The 17,735-nt window shown below is 39.0% G+C and overlaps 2 protein-coding genes and 1 non-coding gene across 5 annotated transcripts in view; all 3 read left to right on the top strand.

Annotated features, from left to right (window-relative positions):
• The window catches only part of atp1a2a (ATPase Na+/K+ transporting subunit alpha 2a), a 54,101-nt gene extending 45,405 nt beyond the window's left edge, over positions 1–8,696 (top strand). The window contains exons 24-25 of one of the 3 annotated variants that reach the window (XM_085256081.1): positions 8,317–8,368; positions 8,549–8,696. In XM_085256081.1, the coding sequence (XP_085112207.1) occupies positions 8,317–8,345 (29 nt within the window). In that variant the 3' untranslated portion in view covers positions 8,346–8,368; positions 8,549–8,696. Of the gene's footprint in view, positions 1–8,316 lie in introns of all 3 variants that reach the window. The other 2 variants (XM_085256082.1, XM_085256083.1) reach the window with 2 other exon arrangements.
• Positions 8,697–10,435: 1,739 nt separating this feature from the next.
• Positions 10,436–14,238, top strand: sdhc (succinate dehydrogenase complex, subunit C, integral membrane protein). The gene is made up of 6 exons (XM_085255218.1): positions 10,436–10,516; positions 11,456–11,515; positions 11,613–11,714; positions 12,476–12,537; positions 13,514–13,677; positions 13,979–14,238. The coding sequence occupies exons 1-6, from the start codon at positions 10,500–10,502 to the stop codon at positions 14,081–14,083; spliced, it is 510 nt and encodes a 169-aa protein (XP_085111344.1). The 5' UTR covers positions 10,436–10,499; the 3' UTR covers positions 14,084–14,238.
• A 1,667-nt stretch (positions 14,239–15,905) lies between these two features.
• Positions 15,906–15,979, top strand: trnar-ucu (transfer RNA arginine (anticodon UCU)). The gene has a single exon. It is a non-coding gene; the product is annotated as a tRNA-Arg (tRNA).
• Positions 15,980–17,735: the final 1,756 nt, after the last annotated feature.

Raw genomic sequence — 17,735 nt, forward strand, 5'->3', positions numbered from 1 at the left:
CCATCACTGCAGTTCTTCTGGTTCATCCGGTTTCTCCTGTGATTCATGGGTTTGAGAGCAATATCTTTCACCACTGGAGGCAGCTGTCTTTTTGAACTCTCACAATTCATGTGACTTCATGTAAATTTAGTAATTCACCAAGTTTTCCTGACAGATTTTAATATTATTGTTATTTTTTTACACGTATTGTTAAACATCATTCAGAAGCTTTGCTTTTTCCACAAATAGTCCTTCATGCCCAGTATTTAGTAAAGCGGCTGAAATCTGTCAGCCATCCAGCAGAATGCAAACCAGTCAATGCTGAACAATTCTCCAGCTTTCAAAAATGCAGACTCTGCAACACTTCATTGATTATTGTCTTCCAGTTTTGATTTCTCACAAAATAGCAAGTAAATGCAGCGCTTTCTGGCAGTTTGCTCTGTCATTGAAATCTAACGTGATCTGATACTCGGGCCAAGTTTTCAGTCAAAGCTGATCCAGGAAGGATTAAGATCATGCATTACTGCTTAGAATTTTGAGTTCACTTAATGTCTCTGTTTTGAAATATCCATTTTAGAAATGAAACAGCCCATTGAAAAACCCATTTTCATCACCGATTACTTCTGTGCTCCATTGTGATGTCTGAGGTTTCTCAGGTTAAAAAGTTAAATGATCATTCATCATAGAAAAAAGCCTTTTCTAATTACCTTAGCACACTTGAAAAAGAACTGCTCTGCTGATTAAAAAGAGGAAACAAACTGACTACTTGAGTGTTTGGAGCATCAGTCTTTGTTGGTTTGATTATTGTTTGGAGAAAAAAGCCACAAAAAGTGTTTTCTTCTGAAACTCATCAGTGTTCTTATTGAAATAAACGAGTGCTATTACATTAAATAAACTGCTAAATAATTAAATATGTTTAAATAATGCCTGTACAAACAAAGCTAACATAACAGAAAGAGAACTGAGCGACTGTGGTTCACAGCTGAGCACGAGCCAGACTCCAGAATTTGCACATGGTTTTAATTGCTTAGAAAAGGAATATTAGTGTATTTTCATTTAGGATTTTTTTGTAGTTTGTTTAACCGGTGCAACAGTTTCTGCTGTCCTGGCATGAACAAATGGGTATTATATTATTATAATGGAAAACAGAATTCAATGATAATTAACAACCAATCGATCACAAACTAATTTCTAAATGGCCCAAACTTTTGATGGGTAATACATTTTATAAATAAATGTCTAATTATTCCCAAAAATGAAAACCATTCCTCTGTGCTAAATGCTGCTGTATGAAAACATCTGTGACCCCTTTTTTATACATCTGCAAAAATATATAATGTCACTCAAGAAGAGAGCACACGGTTAAACAAACAGGACAACAATATTAGACTCGGCTATTTATTTATTGAGAGAAACTATGCAGTATTACACATCTGTAAGTATGTGAACCTCTAGACTTAGCAGTTAATTAGATGTTAAAAATCAGGTGTGAGGGTGTGATGTTTTAATGAGCCTAAAGAACAGGGATCTGTTAAAGTCTTATCTTTGGAGGACATGATTTTCAGAGTGTATCGTTACTACAACATATTATACTTCTGAGAACTTTCACAGAATCTTTGTCAATGCTCATCACCATATTTAAAGAGTCTGCACTTCACCAATCCACAGTCATGCATACTGTTCATGACTGATGTTCAACAGTCTGGCAGGTAACAAATGAACCAGAGGAAACTGATCATCTAAAGACCTCTCTCACACTGTCTAATATCCATGTTTGTCCACTATCAAAATACTGAACAATGGCTTGCATTGCAGGGCTTCAAGGAGACAGAGACAAGCCTGAATGATATTTGAACTCGAGCTGGATGATAAAAGGATAAAGACAGTTATTCCAAATTACCTTTTCGTCAAAAGAAGCATTGGACATGGTCAATGTAAAGGCAACGCTAATCATTCTAGCCATGTTTTGATAGACAACCGATTGACAGGCCAGTGACAACAAGAAGAGTTATACGTCTTATCAGTCCCCTGGTTGGAATAGAGTTAAAGCAACATCAGGTTAAGACACACACAGCGTAAGAGGAGCCACTGACAGCTGCACATGTGCTAATGTTTGGGCTACTGTAGCCATACACATCAGTACATTAGGAGTGTGAGTAAGATGAAAAGACAAAATGACAACATAAAATTTTAACGAAGCATTGCTAAACATGACAGCGCATCGAACACAGCCCGAGGCTCAAAAGATGAGAACACCGTTGAAATGTTCAGTAGTGTGGAAAGATTTCTGGCTATTTAAAGTTGCACAGATGCACAGAAGAATGTTTGCAAAACCCACAGCTGAATGTTTACCTGCACAATGCAAGACTTTACAGTACCAGACACTTTCTCTTGTACCATGCCCAGTGACGAAAAACAAAGAGACACTGATGCAACAGTTTACTTTGTTGTAAAATATGTGATGTAATGTAAACAGAGCCAAAAATGTCAGATTTAAGTGAATGATTCAAGTAACTGACCCTCGTTACCGAGTCCCTGACCATTTCCCTTAGACGGCACTTTTCCAGCTGCGCGTGGAGTGTAAAGAGACAGGAGAACATCTGAGTCACACTTTGCTACAACATCAGATTTGTGGTCAAGTCACATATCTGATCCATATAAGAGCCTCACTGCCCTCTTCACTGAGTCAGAACTGCACTTCTTGTGCTTTTTAAAGAATTAATTAATTATTAATTGATATGTTGTCGTGAAGCATAAGTGGATCACAATTGAGTGATCCCTTTCACAGGCCGGTGTACTGTATGGCAGTTAAGAAACCAAATCCAGCAACTTCAGTTTAAAGGTTAAATCTATTGAAAAGAAACGATACCGTGTGGGTTCCCTGATATATGATTTTGTCCTTCGTGGAGGACATGAGATTTTTAAGACAGCGATCATTTATGCAATCTATACGAGTCCTGCTGTGCTGTAAATAGGACATCCCGACGAATGAGGACATCCCACATTTGTGGGGGTTGAGCTGAGACAGCACATGGATTTTTTTTCCCAAAATGATGGGAACTGCAGCTTCCAATTTTATGACCATAAAATTAGGTGATAATAATTTTGCAGATATTATGTTTCCATTACTAAAAATCAAACTGCTTCTTGAGATCTTCTTTGAGAGTCAAAGATTTAATACGATTTCAGAAAGGTAGAGTAATTTTATGGCTTCTGAAACAAATTTTAGCCAGTGGACAAAAGGACTTATCACATTGCATTTTCAACCTTTGTCCATACTTCAGGAAGCAAAGGGCAGAGTGAAGCAGAAAGGAATTTTCTCAAAATTGTGGCAGGGGTGGTCAGTCTTATTGCTGTCAGGGGTATGAGGTGGAAGAAGGCCAGACATTAGAGCAGAGGGGTGAAAGGTCAGAGGAAGACATATCAGCATTTGAGGAGCCTGTGCAGCAACAATGTGATGGTACTCACCCATAATAAGAAGTGTTGTATCATGTAGGGCTCTGAAGTTTTCAGGTATTACAAATTTCTAGAAGCCTTTTCAGCTGAGAAGCTGAACATTTTTTACACACTTTTACCCTGTTGATTTACATTAATTATTAATTGATTAATAATATATATCCTAAAAGTATATATAATATAAGCATATATAATATATATGCTAACTCTACATTTCCTGCCTTTTTCACTTTAATTTCAACCATACTGAAACTACTGCCAAGAGAGTTGGACCTCTGATTACCAGTGGCGTGTCTAGAAAATTTTTGTTGGGGGGGCCAGGTAGGGGCACAGATTTGGAGAAGGGTGGCAGATTTAATTGGCAGATAATGTTTTAAAAAAAAATTCTACCAACCCTTAACCATAATTCAATAATCCTATAAACCTAATAACCAAATGCACTTTTAACTCTTATTAGAATGAGATTTTAACCACTACGGTGCAAAGTTTTTAGATACTGCGTTGATAAAGTACAAGAGATACAATCAGTGCTTTGTCAGTGTTTACTCAGCATTCAAGGACAGCAATATTTGCATAGTATTTTTACTGACATATAGTGCACATATGTTTTGGGCAAAAACATTTTTGAAAATTAAAATACGAACATTTGTAACAAACAATTGACAAATTAGCCAATGCCAATGCAAAACTTTATCTGCCTGTTAAAAAAAGAAGATAATCTTCTCACAAACTGGTGTTTGATTTTGAAACAGGAAAAAAGTGGGGAAACAACTGAAAAGACTAACATTTGAATGAAACCTGAAAGCAAGTAAATACTTTCTATGCTGCCTTATCGTAAACTTTGGTAATATTGATAAAGAACAACACTGGCTGATGATAAAATACAGTCAGCTGGCATGGTGACACTGCCAGTATTAACCTGCAGGGCTGGACTGGGACAGAAAATCGGGCATTTTGACTACAGACCGACCCACCAGGTAGTAAAGCCATAAAGCCTTTGAATGAAAACAAATGCTGTTGTGACAGTGATGTACAGTCTTGTTGGTATATGTATGATTTCTATACATTTTACGTCAGATAAAAACTTTGGTTGTAAGATTTAGATAATTATTTAATAAAAGCTAGATATTTTAAATGAGAATAAGAAAGACAAGTATTTCTTTGTGCCCACCTTTCCCTGTTAATGCCCTACCTGGCCCCCTGGCAAAACTTTGCTAGACCCGCCCCTGCACAGTTACCAGCTGTCAGCTACATAAAAAAGGATCCTGGTGTTATTTATCTCTCAGAAACAGTTGATAACTTCAACTCATTCATGTCACCTAAAAGGTAAACCTGTTTCTCCATCACCTGTTCAGCTCTGATGGTTCAGTAAGGACATCTCCTGGTTTCATCTTCATGTTTCCCTCTCACCACATATCTAAACAGACATCATGACCAGCAGCTTTACAGCTGTGGCTCCAGCAAACATCAGCTGATACTAGAAATTAATATTAAATACATTCTAACAACAGCTGATCAAGCTTAAACGTGCTGCTGTTGTTTAGCGCGACATCCGCTGGTTTCCTCTTTCTGGCGCAAAGTGGGCGATAAATAAACAAGAGAGAAAAGCTGATCAGCTGATCATTGATCAGTTTCATGATTGAAGTAGCAACAGGAGAGGCAGGGGGAGAGAATGAGAGAAGAAGAGGCAGCTGTGCAGCGTAAACACAGAATAACTCCAGCTTTGTGTCTTTTTTCCATTCTAGCTAAAGTCCGGGACAAACTGCGTCTCTTCTCAGCTCAATACGAAACGTGTAATATTTTCTCTGAATGAGGGACCATTCCATTTTTTTAAGGCGCCGTTGGCAACTCTACTAACCTTATGAATAAAATAAAGTTCACTATCAGTAACATCATAGCACCCACCCAGCTGTATAAAAACTCCATCAAGCTGGCTAGAACGCAGTATGAGTTATTGCAACTGACAGTAAAAAGTCAGCAACATGAAAATAAACTCCACCTAAACTTGGTTTATATCTGACCCAGATAGACTGCAGGTCATAACTTCTTACCTGAAGTTCAGTTCACCTGACACTCGGACTGGCGGCTGCTTCGGGTCTCTCCTCCTGCCTCCCCTTCCCTCATCCACCTGTTGCCTCTGTGGAAGCCCCGTCATAGCCACCACCAAACAACGGAGTTATTTCTACACATCGACCTGCATCTGGCCAATCCACCACCTCTCATTGTTCATGCCGTTACAAAAAAAATAAAAAATAAGTCACTGGGGATATGCCCGGTATGCCCGATGGCCAGTCCAGCTATGTTAACCTGCAACCAAATTTGCAGCTCCATACAGCAATGTTACGACTTAGATTATATCTTATAACTCATAACTCTTATGTTAGCTGCCCTCAGTAGCATACTGTCTGAAATATTCCACAGCTGCAATAATTCTTTAAGTGTTATTTTTTTCCTTGGTATTCTAATTTCACCGAAGTTTACTAAACTCAACAAACTTGATATTACTTACCGGGACATTTATTCTGTCCTCATTTTCTTTCACCGAAAAATTGTTTCCTGCAGTGCCGTCTTTCGCGCTTGGCTCTCCTACCTTTGCTAACGTGATGCGCATAGCGCAGAAGCGATGCTGCATTCACTTACACTCAGATATCTGAGCGTCACCGTGAAAACATAATCGGACATTTGATATTTGATTGAATTTTATTGTTTTGCCTTTGGGGTGGCACCTGGGGTGGCCAGTCTGGTTTGGGGGGTGGCCTGTGCCCCCCCAGGCCACCCCGCTGGACACGCCATTGCTGATTACATCAAACAGTAAAGAGCAAACCAGGTCTTAGACTAAAAGATGTCAGAAGACACAAACCAGAAGGAAGTGGTTTTAAGTTTTAATGCTGAAGGTAGCATTAAAATGTAACGCATTCTGGAGCTGAAAACATTCTTCAGCATATCTGTGTTCATGACATAACTTGGATAACCTAGGATCCAACTTTACTGGTTCCTAGTTATAGACAATTCAATAAGTTGAGATAGATTCTTGGAGATTGGCCAGTCGATCAGAGTAACAAATGATCTTAACGTCCGATCAGGGGGCAAAGACTAAAGCTCTCTTGAAGGTGATATCTCCTTAAAAAATGCAACCTTCTGCCTCAATCTGATGAAATCATGAAAAGATTATTCGCTTCACAGGCAGTCGAGAAACCAAATCCCACAACTTCAGAGCCCTAGCTTACGCAATACTCCTCATCCATAATGAACTTTGGGTGTCATCATTTTGACCCTGCTCAGGCTCCTCAAACGCTGGTATGTCCTCCTCTGAGCTTTCACCTTCCAGCTCTCATGTCTGGCCTTCCTCCACCTCCTTTCCTGACAGCACTCAGTATGACTCCACTTGTACAAATCTGAGTAAAATCCTTTCTGCCTCGCTCAGCACTCTGTCATATCATGCATGATCACTGCTCTTGTCATGGGTTACATGACCTAATGATCCAGGTTTAGGTGAGAATTAGGTGTGCAGAGTAGAGTTAACTAAATTTAAAAAAAAAAAGTATAAGAAAGTATTTGCTAAAATAATGTTTTAGTGTTCATTAATGTTTCCTTCATGAAATGTTTTAATATTCACAAAATTAAAAACATTGTACCGGAAAATCCACACAAAGAATGGAAACGATATCCTTACTTATTCCCGCAGAAGATAAAACAAAAAAAATAATATAAATAATATTTTTTGTATCCATCGTTTCCTGTTTTTTATCTTCAGAAAGAATTATGGACCTATGTTATTTATTTTAAAAAGTACATATATTGTGATCTATCGATATATCTGACTGATATAAAAAAACTTTCCATGTCACCCAGCCTTAATTTGAATACATTCACAGTAAAGTCAAGAACACGAATCTCAAAAGAAAAGTGCATAAAGCCAGAAAACAACTCGTAGCACAAAAATATTTCTACTGAGGAATGGTAGTGGAAGAATACAGTTAATGTTTTGCAATAGTCGAGTCAAAGTCCAAACCTTTATGTTGTAGAAATTGTGGAATAGCCCGAAGCAAGCAGTTTGTGTGAGAGAACCCAAAGTTTTGTGTTTGCAATACTGAAATGGACTAAATTCCTCGAAGCCAGTGTGCAGAATTGATCACCTTTTACTGCATATTTATACTTGCATTTATTGCTGCACAAAAGTGTCACATAGGATGCTGAAAACAGAGGTTCAGGTGCCATTCACAGATCTGTAATACTGACTATTTTTTCCTCAAAATGTTAAGGACCAAGTAATATTATTGTGTAATATAATTCATGTTGTTTTGTTTTTCTTCCTTTAGCAAAACTGGATATTTTAGAATATGTTTATACAAAAATATGGAAAATTCCAAAGGGTTCACAACCTATTGTTGCAATTGCAGTATATAGTGTGCAGAGCTGATCGCAGCCTATTCATGTTCATATGTAAAACTTAAACCAGGAAACTTAAACCTGTACCACACAACCAGAGCCAGCTGAAAATTATTAGAAAGGAAATTAAAGCAGGCTGATGAAGACTCTTGAGATATGTAATGAAGATTATGCAGATGATACGGGCACCTTACAATGGCTCAAAATCTGTTCACTGCCACTGCCTTACAGCAGATGAGGGGCAAGACACGGGGAGACAAATACAATTTATCGTGACAGTTCATCATTTCTGTTAATCTGTGTGTCACGGACGGCTGATCAAAGTCTTAGAGTTATAAGGGGATTCATTTGGAAATGTACGGAGACAAAGGCAATGAGATGAATACAAATAGAGCGATACAAAAGGATATTATGAAAAATGCTCGCCTGTCATTTTGTTCCCTGACACTTTCTCTCTTTGTCTTTCTGCCTCTCTCTCTTCATCTCTTCCAGGCTGGGTGGAGCAGGAGACATATTATTAACATTCAGAAAATGTCAGTTTGAGGTCTGTGTGTGTGTGTGTGCATGTGTATGCATAGATGTGTTTGTTTGCGCTCATGAGTGTAAAACTGTGCGTGCGTGTCTGTCAGTTGTAATATTGCATGGATCAGTTCACAAATCTGATTATCAGAAAAATACTGCTGAAAATAGGCTTTTGAGTTTTCTCTTTTTTTCTCTTTATCAGAAAACATTTCCAGCAGAGTGATAGTAATGTAAACCTTTGTGCCTTACACAAGCTGCTACCAAAGTGATGTACTGTGGCCCGTTTGGCTGGAAGGGAGTATCAGATGTTGTTTGTGTTAAATTTGACAAATAAAATGTATTCCAAAGTATGTCTGCCCATCATTTAAACATTACTCACCTATCTGTATTGTTCCCTATTGCAAAGTCATATAAGCAACTTGATTTTGATGTGCCATCCCTCTGAACATTGCTGAAGACCCCAAGGACAGTCATCTCCAAACATGCTGAGCATCTGCAGGTTATGAAGGAACAAGCCAACAAGACCCAAAGTATTTTCTGCCAGGTTATCTCTTTTGTCTGTTGGAATACACAATCTGTACAATATTACACAGATGTTTTTAATGCCCTGGCTGATTTGTGTGTGACAGGAGGTAATTGGGAATATCTAGAAGAGCTTTTGGGCATCACTAACTTTATTATTATTATTATTATTATTATTATTTGTATTTATGAGTGTGGAGTGGATGGAGCTCCCATTTTACAATACTTGTTCCATGCATCCATTTTACTTGACAGAAGACATGACTGGTGGGCTAGTTTATTCTTGCAATTGATGAATGGGAGGATATTCCAATAATGATCTTCTTGAAAAAATATTCCTTTATCTTTTTGACTTCTCTTGGGCTCTCTAAGCTAGTTGGTGCAGCCAGACAAAATAGGCATGGAAAAAAAATTATTCAGACAGATTTCACACACTAAGTAGTTGTGTTTCTCCTCTAAAAATCAGACTTAAACCGCAATCATCACCAGACATGAAAAAGGAAATGAATCTGATATTTTCTTTCAGCATCCTGTGCAGATTTGATTTAGGAAAGTTGTTCCCCCAGTGGATAAAAATACTCTGTGTTTCACCCACGGAAGCAAAGGATTGAAAGGAATAAAAAAAATATGTCGGAATTTTTCTGAAAACAAAGACTCAGTGTTTGCATGTTGCTGTCATGTTACAGAAAGAAAAACAACCAAATCCTAACAAGGAAGTGTTATAAAAGAGTAGCTCCTTAGTGTAGTAGGTTATGCATTTGCCTAAAAAGCAAAAGCTCCCAAGTTCAGCCTCAGGAGAAAACATAAATCCCTTTGGGACTGTGTCAGGAAGGGCATCTGGGTTGCTGCAATTATTTTAAACTAAAAACCACAGAGCTATGTACAAATACTTCCATCAGTCCATTTTGTCAAGTGGACTGTGCCTATACTAACTGACATCGGGTGAGATTGAGAGGTAGGACACAGGTTATGGCAGGTGACAGGTTGTGTACAAGGGTACCAAAGAGGCAGACAACAACGCTCACATTCACTTACAGATGCTGATAACTGTCTTTGGACAGTGGGAGGTAGTCGGAGCACCCAGAGGAAATCACTTGTAAATCAAGAAGTAAACTCTAAAAAATGTAACCTAATTTTACAGTTTACTTAGACAGTCACATTTCCTTTTCATTACATTTTTATATTGATTTGATTTCCATTAGCATACTGATTTACCTATGTTTTAATAAAATAAAATAAAGTGTCAGTGAGTATTTTATTTTTGTCTAAATTTCTTGTGTTTAACATGAAGTTCATAAAAGTGAAGGAAACAGACATTTTTTTTAGTTATTTTAGTATTTTAAAGTACAAATTGATTTCAGCCTTAAAATGGTGAATAAATGTGGGATTTCGTTTAAAGTTGGATGCATTTTGCTGCAAAGAGGTTCCAGATAAAAAAAAAATTTCAACAGTAAAACAGACATTTTCTGTAAAATAACCGAATTATTACACGTCACCTTCAACATTACGCCATGCCTTACAGCACTCAGACAGTTCAAACTCCTTTTCAAGCTTGAATCTCTTCAAGGTTTTTCAGAACGCCGCGGAACAACAACATCCGTAACGTCACTTCCGCTCACTGTCCGTCAAACATGGCGCTGCTTCTAAGGTCAGTTTATCTTTAGTGCATTACTTTCGGGCTCTGGGAAGCTTTTACTCCTTGTTCTTTGGGATATTGAGGCGCGTAGAGAAAAAGTATAATAAACTAAATGCACGTTTGAGGTCGACGCGCCTCGGTGTAACTTGTAGTCTCCGTTTATTATCCTTGTTTACCGCAAGTGTGGTGGAAAGCCGCTAGCTTACTGTAGCTATCGTGCTAGCGTCAGATGTTCTTGGTTATCTGAGAGTGGACTTTGACAAGTAGTGTTAATAATGACAGACGTAAGCGGTTATTTGGCGCCTTAACCTTCATATGACCGCTTGACGAATGCTTGATTCGCTGTTGATAATCTGAATTTGTTTGATTTAGGTTTGTGTTAAGTGATAATCGAACTACACCGTTACAGTGTCGTAACTCTACCCAGGTCAAATGATTGTCAAATGATTGGCGTTGTCTAAATTACCTTAAATGTGAAACAGATCTTTGTTTAGTAGAAGTGAACCTATTACCCTTTAGAGTTTGTTTAACAGACACTTCTCACTTGTTCCTTCTCGCTAGAGCTGGAGTTAAGACTTGGCTTTACTTATTGCTGGGTTTTCCCAACGAATATGCAAAATTTATGACCATAACTGTTTATAGAACTATAAAAATACAACAACGAACTACAAATCATTCTCTCTTAAGCATTTTTTATTGACAGTATTAACAATTTTACAGTATGAATAATAGCGACGCTCAAACCTTCTTTTGTGTCCTATTTTTTTTGTATGTGTTATTGTTCTTTTTTATGTTAATTTGTTGACTTGTTGCCCCTTGTTCCTATTTAGCTCTGTTTACTTATTGAAAAATCTTCATCATTACAACATATCTTTCTCATGGTGCTGCTGGTTTACTCTGAAGTAAACCAGGATTCAAATCTAAACCTGTTTTTGTTTTTTATGTCTTTAGGACGTTGGGACGTCAGAGTGTCTGTCTCTCCAAACCCCAGTACAGTGTCTTGTACAGACAGTGAGTTCTGTGCTTGTTTGTTAGTGCTTATAAATGCACACATAGATGCTACTGCAAACTTGTTTTCTGTAACCACCCCATTTTCTCTCCTCTTCAGTGTGGCTCCAATGGGATCCACAGCCAAGGAGGAGATGAACAAGTTTTGGGACAAAAATTCGAGATTAAACCGACCCATGTCTCCCCATGTCACCATCTACAAGTATGTACTGCATACCTTCTGGTGTCTACTCAGTGTTGTTCAGATGTGACTCAGTTAAAGTAAAAGTCATTTGCTCCATTTGTTTTATGTTTTCAGAGACACCTCAAATCTGCAGCAACACGTTTTCTGAGCTGCAAATATTGTTACTTTTAAAATCATTTTTTCTGATTGTGCAGGTTTTTCATTCTTTTGAAGCTAATAAAACAGCAGGGCAACCCACAAATACCTGAGATTTAGTGCAATAAGCACCTTATAATGTACTGTCACCAAGTTATTGCAATCCTAACGCCTGCAGCAAAGAACCCCTTTTTTGTTCAGTATATGTCGGTATATGTAATTTCTCACTAGGCTACCCTCCTGGTTCAGCTGCCTTTTTTTTAACTTTAATATTTTTCTGTCATTTGGGATCATTGTGATGACTCAGGGCACCTTTTTTTTTTTTTTAACACTGTCAACAATCTTCAGCTTCTCCAATCTGTAATCCAGTGATTTAAGTCATACTCTTTCACTGGGTTTAGCCTGTTCTGTACTAGAGCATTAGCTTATTCATATTTATGCATGCAAACTTTGCATGTGCATCCATCACTGACACAAAATCAAAGTTCCATGATTAAAATGTAGAATTGCAGTGTTGTTACTTGTAAATCAAAGCCTCATTCATCATAAAACTGTTTTAAAGATTTAAAATAATCATTAGTTGAGGCCTGTATGTGTGAAAGCTAAATGTGCTCTGGTTTTTGGGGGGGGGTTTTGCGTCTCAGGTGGTCTGTCCCCATGATGATGTCCATCACGCACAGAGGAACTGGAATTGGGCTCAGTGGAGGTAACACATCTGTTTTTTCCATCCAAAATTAAAGTTAAAGCAAGTAAATGATTTAGTTTTGCCCTTGAAGTACCAGTTGTGAAAGAAGCTATACAGCCACTGTCAGCTTTTAAGTGACCTTGGAAATGTCTTCAGGGCATTGTAGTCTGTCACTATTGATTTTTACTAAGAGCATTTACTGGAATTACAAAACACAAGTTGTTCAATACAATTAAACCTAACATGTGAAAATTAACACTAGATGGCTAACAGCTTTCAGTCATTCGCCTGGAGTAAAAACACGTGTCATTGTGGTATTGTATATCAGTGCTGCTGACCTTCATGGAACATGCTGTAAAAGCTGAATCAGCTTTGTTTATGTGTTAATTGGCTCGATAAGGGCCAAACTCAACAGCCAGGCTGGCTACCTCTCGGACATTAAGTGCCACTTACTGTCTCTCAGCTTTCTATTAGAATCACATGAGTAACCACGTGCCTGAAATCAACTTCGATTCACAGTGAGGGAAGTAAATCTATCACCAACTGACAGGAAGCCATATCAGTTCATCTAAACATAACAGTCAGTATTTAACATTTAGTTTTCAATGCAACTTTCTGTATGTATATAAATATTTTAAAGAATGTCTTTTCTCACACGGAGTTGTTTAGTTTATATTCTTTATCATCCAGGCAATACAGAAATAGAAGCTTTAAATAAGCCATTGTGTTCAGTGCATTGTAGCAGGCAGCCCAAGAAGCACTTGTTTGATCCAGATCCATTATTTGGCTGTCACTCCAGCAAGAGCAAAAAACAACAAAAAAGTATTTACATAACTGAGGCTTTCACATGTTGCAAAATTACTGGTGAGCTGGATCATGTGGTAAAGTGGCTTATGGAGAGAAAATGTTAGAAGCATGTGGAGCTTCTTTTTGCATGTCTTAATTTCTTACTGATTATGAAAGGTGTGGTGGTCTCAGGATTTCTGTCTGTGTTTAGCTATCTCAGCATTTGCGGTGGCAGCGCTGGTTTTGCCAGGGAGCTACCCCTACTACCTGGATTTAATCCACTCACTGTCCATTGGTCCATTTCTCACTGGGCTGGCCAAATTCGGGATTGCCTTCCCAGTATCTTACCACACCTATAACGGCATCCGCCACTTGGTAAGATTTAATGATTTAATAATTTTAAAATTGCCTAATGATTTAACCGAGGAACTGCTTACCTTTTTCTTCCTCACACTAGAGTCTGTTTGAAATTCTTTGGTAGTTTTTCCATTTGCATGTTTTATGAGGTGTCTGGACTGCTTAGCTTAAGCTTTTAAGAGGATACAGATTTTTGTTTTGCTTTTGTCATGTTTACTAATTTTACTAATTACATTTGCCAACATTTATAAACTGAGGTTGTTTTTGTGTGCTTAATGTTCTTTTTATGATCTTCTTCTGTTTATTATTATCTAATCAGGGCTGGGATATGGGCAAAGGCTTCAAAATTCCAGAGGTCTACCGCACCGGCTACACAGTCATTGGTCTGTCCGTCATCACGTCAATAGCTCTGCTCATGATCTGAGCTCAGGACCAGACGTGATGAACAGAGCGAGTTAAAGTGAACGTGAACTGGATTTCACTGTGGGAGTTTTGTTTTGTGTATATGTACCGTGGCCTAATGCAGACTTATGTCATCAAAGTGTTCAATAAAGGATTATGTTATTCTAAATTTAGAAATTATGTTTTGATGTTTCTTCCTTTGAATTAATTACACTTGGAGAGTCTTTGGGGTCAGCAAATGCAGCAGCAGAGTGCAAGGTGCATGCAAATGTGACCCAGTTTATTTCACACTTGTTCTCAGCGTGAACAACAACCAGCGGCCAAAATTAGACATGTCCTACATGCCTTATGTAATTTGCCTAATTGTGCTGTGACGTCAAAATCATTAATCACTTTTCTTTGCCCTGAGTGCTCAGTCACTGCCAGTTCAACCAGTGTGTCTGCTGATGTTGTTTGTGCACAGAAAGGTGTGTTTGTGTGTTGTTGTTTTTTTAAACTGTAGGCTGTCATTTATATTTTAACTTATCCAGGCTGCAGATGCTCAGATACATTTTTAACGGCAGGGAAGGGAGAGGCTGAAATGTAGAGGCAGCTCAGTGGGGGAAGCTGTGCATGTGAACAGGCTCCTCACCGGCAGCCTGCCTCGGGCCTTACCTCCAACTGAGCCGCACAGGAGTTACACACTGCATCTCACCTGCTTTTGTCCTGCAGTGTGAATAAAGGCAAGCTGTGATGTAAAGTCAGATCCAACTCCCGCTTGTGCTGCGTACAGTAACAAGTGCATACTGATCAACAAAAAACAGGTTCTGAGGTTAGCTGTAACAAAATTGGCTCATTAATTTGTAACCGATGCCTGGAGGGGAAATGCCTGTTAGGCAGAATGTCTTTTTGGTTTATTGATGAATATATATATGTGTGTGTGTGTATGTGTGTATGTATGTGTATATATATATATATATATATATATATATATATATATATATATATATATATATATATATATAATTATAATTTTTTTTTTTTTTTCTCGGGTGTTGTGTCATGCGTTTTGTCAGTCTGTTTCTAAAGGACACATCAAACTGTTTTTTCCAGTATTTGTAAAAGTCAAGAGTTAATTCAGTGCTTTTGATGGTGTTGTAATGTCCACAGAGTCATATCAGCTCTGTTGCTGGACAGGCATTGCTATACCTAACCACTGCCAGCTCAATGTTACATCAACTCTTGCAAAATGCCTCTCTGTACACGAGTTTTTTGTCTGATTGCTGTTAATTTGGCATACGCAGGATTCCCCACACAAAGTCCTATCCACACAACAGGCACATTTCCACCTGAGCTGCACATCCATTGGTCTGCAATTTTCTATTGTGATGGATGGGAAAATTGCTCAGGCTCTGCAGGATCCAAGACTGAATTTGTTTATAGACTGTTTGCACTAAACCCTGCGGAATTTCTTCTCATTTTTGGGAGTAAAAAAAAGAAATGGGGGGGTAATAGAAGTATTGGCTGTTTCATTCCCCTACAAACAACAAGCACTCTGGCTCATAGTTGTTGATGCATTTCCAATGCACAATGTTCCATCTTTTAGTTTTGCTCTGATAACATCACCATAATGATATTTTGACGAGATAACTTGCACGAAACAAATGGGGGATGAAAAGCGGGAGTTCCCACTGTTTCTATGAGACATTAAGTCACTGATGATTATGCGGCGGCAGCACCCCCTACCGTTTGGCAAATTATTACACCACAGAGCTGCGGTCCTGATGCTGAGGGGTGGTGAGGATGCTGCGCAGGGCTGGGAGGGGGAGTATAAACCCGGTTTTGATAGAAAAAACGGTGCCTCAGTCTCTGTGGCGCAATGGAATAGCGCGCTGGACTTCTAATCCAGAGGCTCCGGGTTCGAGTCCCGGCAGAGATGTGGATGTAAGGATCCGGCTGTAATTTTTTTCCTTTAATGAGAAGGGTTCGGAATAAAGCTTACTTTTTTTTAAAATGTTCTTTGCAGATAAGATGTGCATAACAGAGCTGCTCTGTACTGTCGACGACAAGGGTGGATTGGTGGAAAGAAGATGATTCATAGTCGTGTTTATTTTGCAGAAGCTCAAAAACAGTGCATCTGGCCTGGTAATTTCACAGGAGCCAAGTCACCGCGCAAAGGTCATCTCATCTATGCAGATTTGAAATAGGGAAAAGGCGTGAAACCATAGCAGAACTTCACGGGGCTTCCTTCCCAGCTTTACTGTCCAGGCTGCGCGCTAAGTTATCACGCGAGCACATTACTGCACAGTCTCACCAGCGGACACGCGCGCACGCTCACGGTTTCGGCACCTGGGGCTGTTCGCTCATTTAAACCAGAGCAAAAAGCTTTCCTGAAGCAGCGGCAGCAGCTAAACGTTTAAAGCCTTTTGCCGTCCTCGTAACAAGTGTTTAATGATGCCAGATGCCGCGTTTCCATCCTCCCATTCGGTTCAGAGACAGAGGGAGAGATAAAGGCTCCGGTTTACTTTGAACATAAATGACTCATAGTGCTAGAATTTTTTTTTTGTATGCAGATTCTGTATTGAATTAAAGACCATAACTACATTGTACAGCGCGAGTGGAGAAGAAGAGTTGGTGGAAGTCATTGTGTATTTTTAAATTAAGGGAAATCAGGGTGGGGACCTTGAATCCTTTCAAGGATCCCTGAAGGTGGACTATTTCCATCTTTAAAACCCCCCAAATCTGGGAGCCCAGAGCTGATATTGTTATTTGCTTTCAGTGTGGGAAAGCAGCTGCTTGCTTGAAGATCTCTCAAACGCCACGACTCCCCTACCACTCCCCACTCCCCCCGCGCTCCCCATGGTTTTTATAATTTTTTATTTATTTATTAATTTTTTCATTCAACCCCACCTCCTCGGTTTCAGTTTGTTGCCACCACCACTGATTGGGCTGTCGTGACATCCATGTTTAACCCCATCATGCCTCCCCACACACAGACCTAATCCGCCCGCAAACTAATCCTTAATCCTCTCTGGCAAGTTGAACAACCCCTCCCCCTCCTCCCTCTCTCCCTTCCACCCTTGGATCCTGATTCCCAAACGGGACTGACGTCAAAAACGTCAAAACTACAAGGACTCTCCCCTTTAACGTTGCAAGCATATGCAAAACTCCCAAGGGTGTAGCCATTATGATGTAGAAACATTAATGGACTACTGCACAAACTGTGAAACGACAACGTCTCAGCAAAGTAGGACTTACAGTATTCTGGGAAAATAGGGAGGAAACGGAAGTCCCACAACTCCACAAGGCCAAGGACTCGGTTAAATCATTAGGCAACCATGGAAATTATCTAACCGATGGGAAATAGTAGTGGGCCTATCTGCAAGATATAAGTAATAGCTCCAAAGCATCAATGATAAGAAACATTATACTCCACTGAGAAACGTGACAATCAGCTTCAGATGACCCGATATGAGATATGTAGGTCTGAATTCAGGAGAAGAATTTTGTACCTACTCTGTAGGCTATGGAAACTTTAGATAAAGCGAGCTTATGTACAACAGGGGATAATGAAATTCCATAAAGGCAGATAAGGTCAGATGACTCACTGTGGGATATTATAGCAACATTACGATGATTTTTCGCTATGGTAAGATCTTACTATCCGCTCCATCTCCTTCATGCTGCTCTCAGTC

The sequence above is a fragment of the Mchenga conophoros genome, linkage group LG18 (genome assembly GCF_057382185.1).
Source record: "Mchenga conophoros isolate Kocher_MC1m ecotype Shallow Benthic linkage group LG18, M_conophoros_male_GT1.1, whole genome shotgun sequence".
NCBI classification, from domain to species: domain Eukaryota; kingdom Metazoa; phylum Chordata; class Actinopteri; order Cichliformes; family Cichlidae; genus Mchenga; species Mchenga conophoros.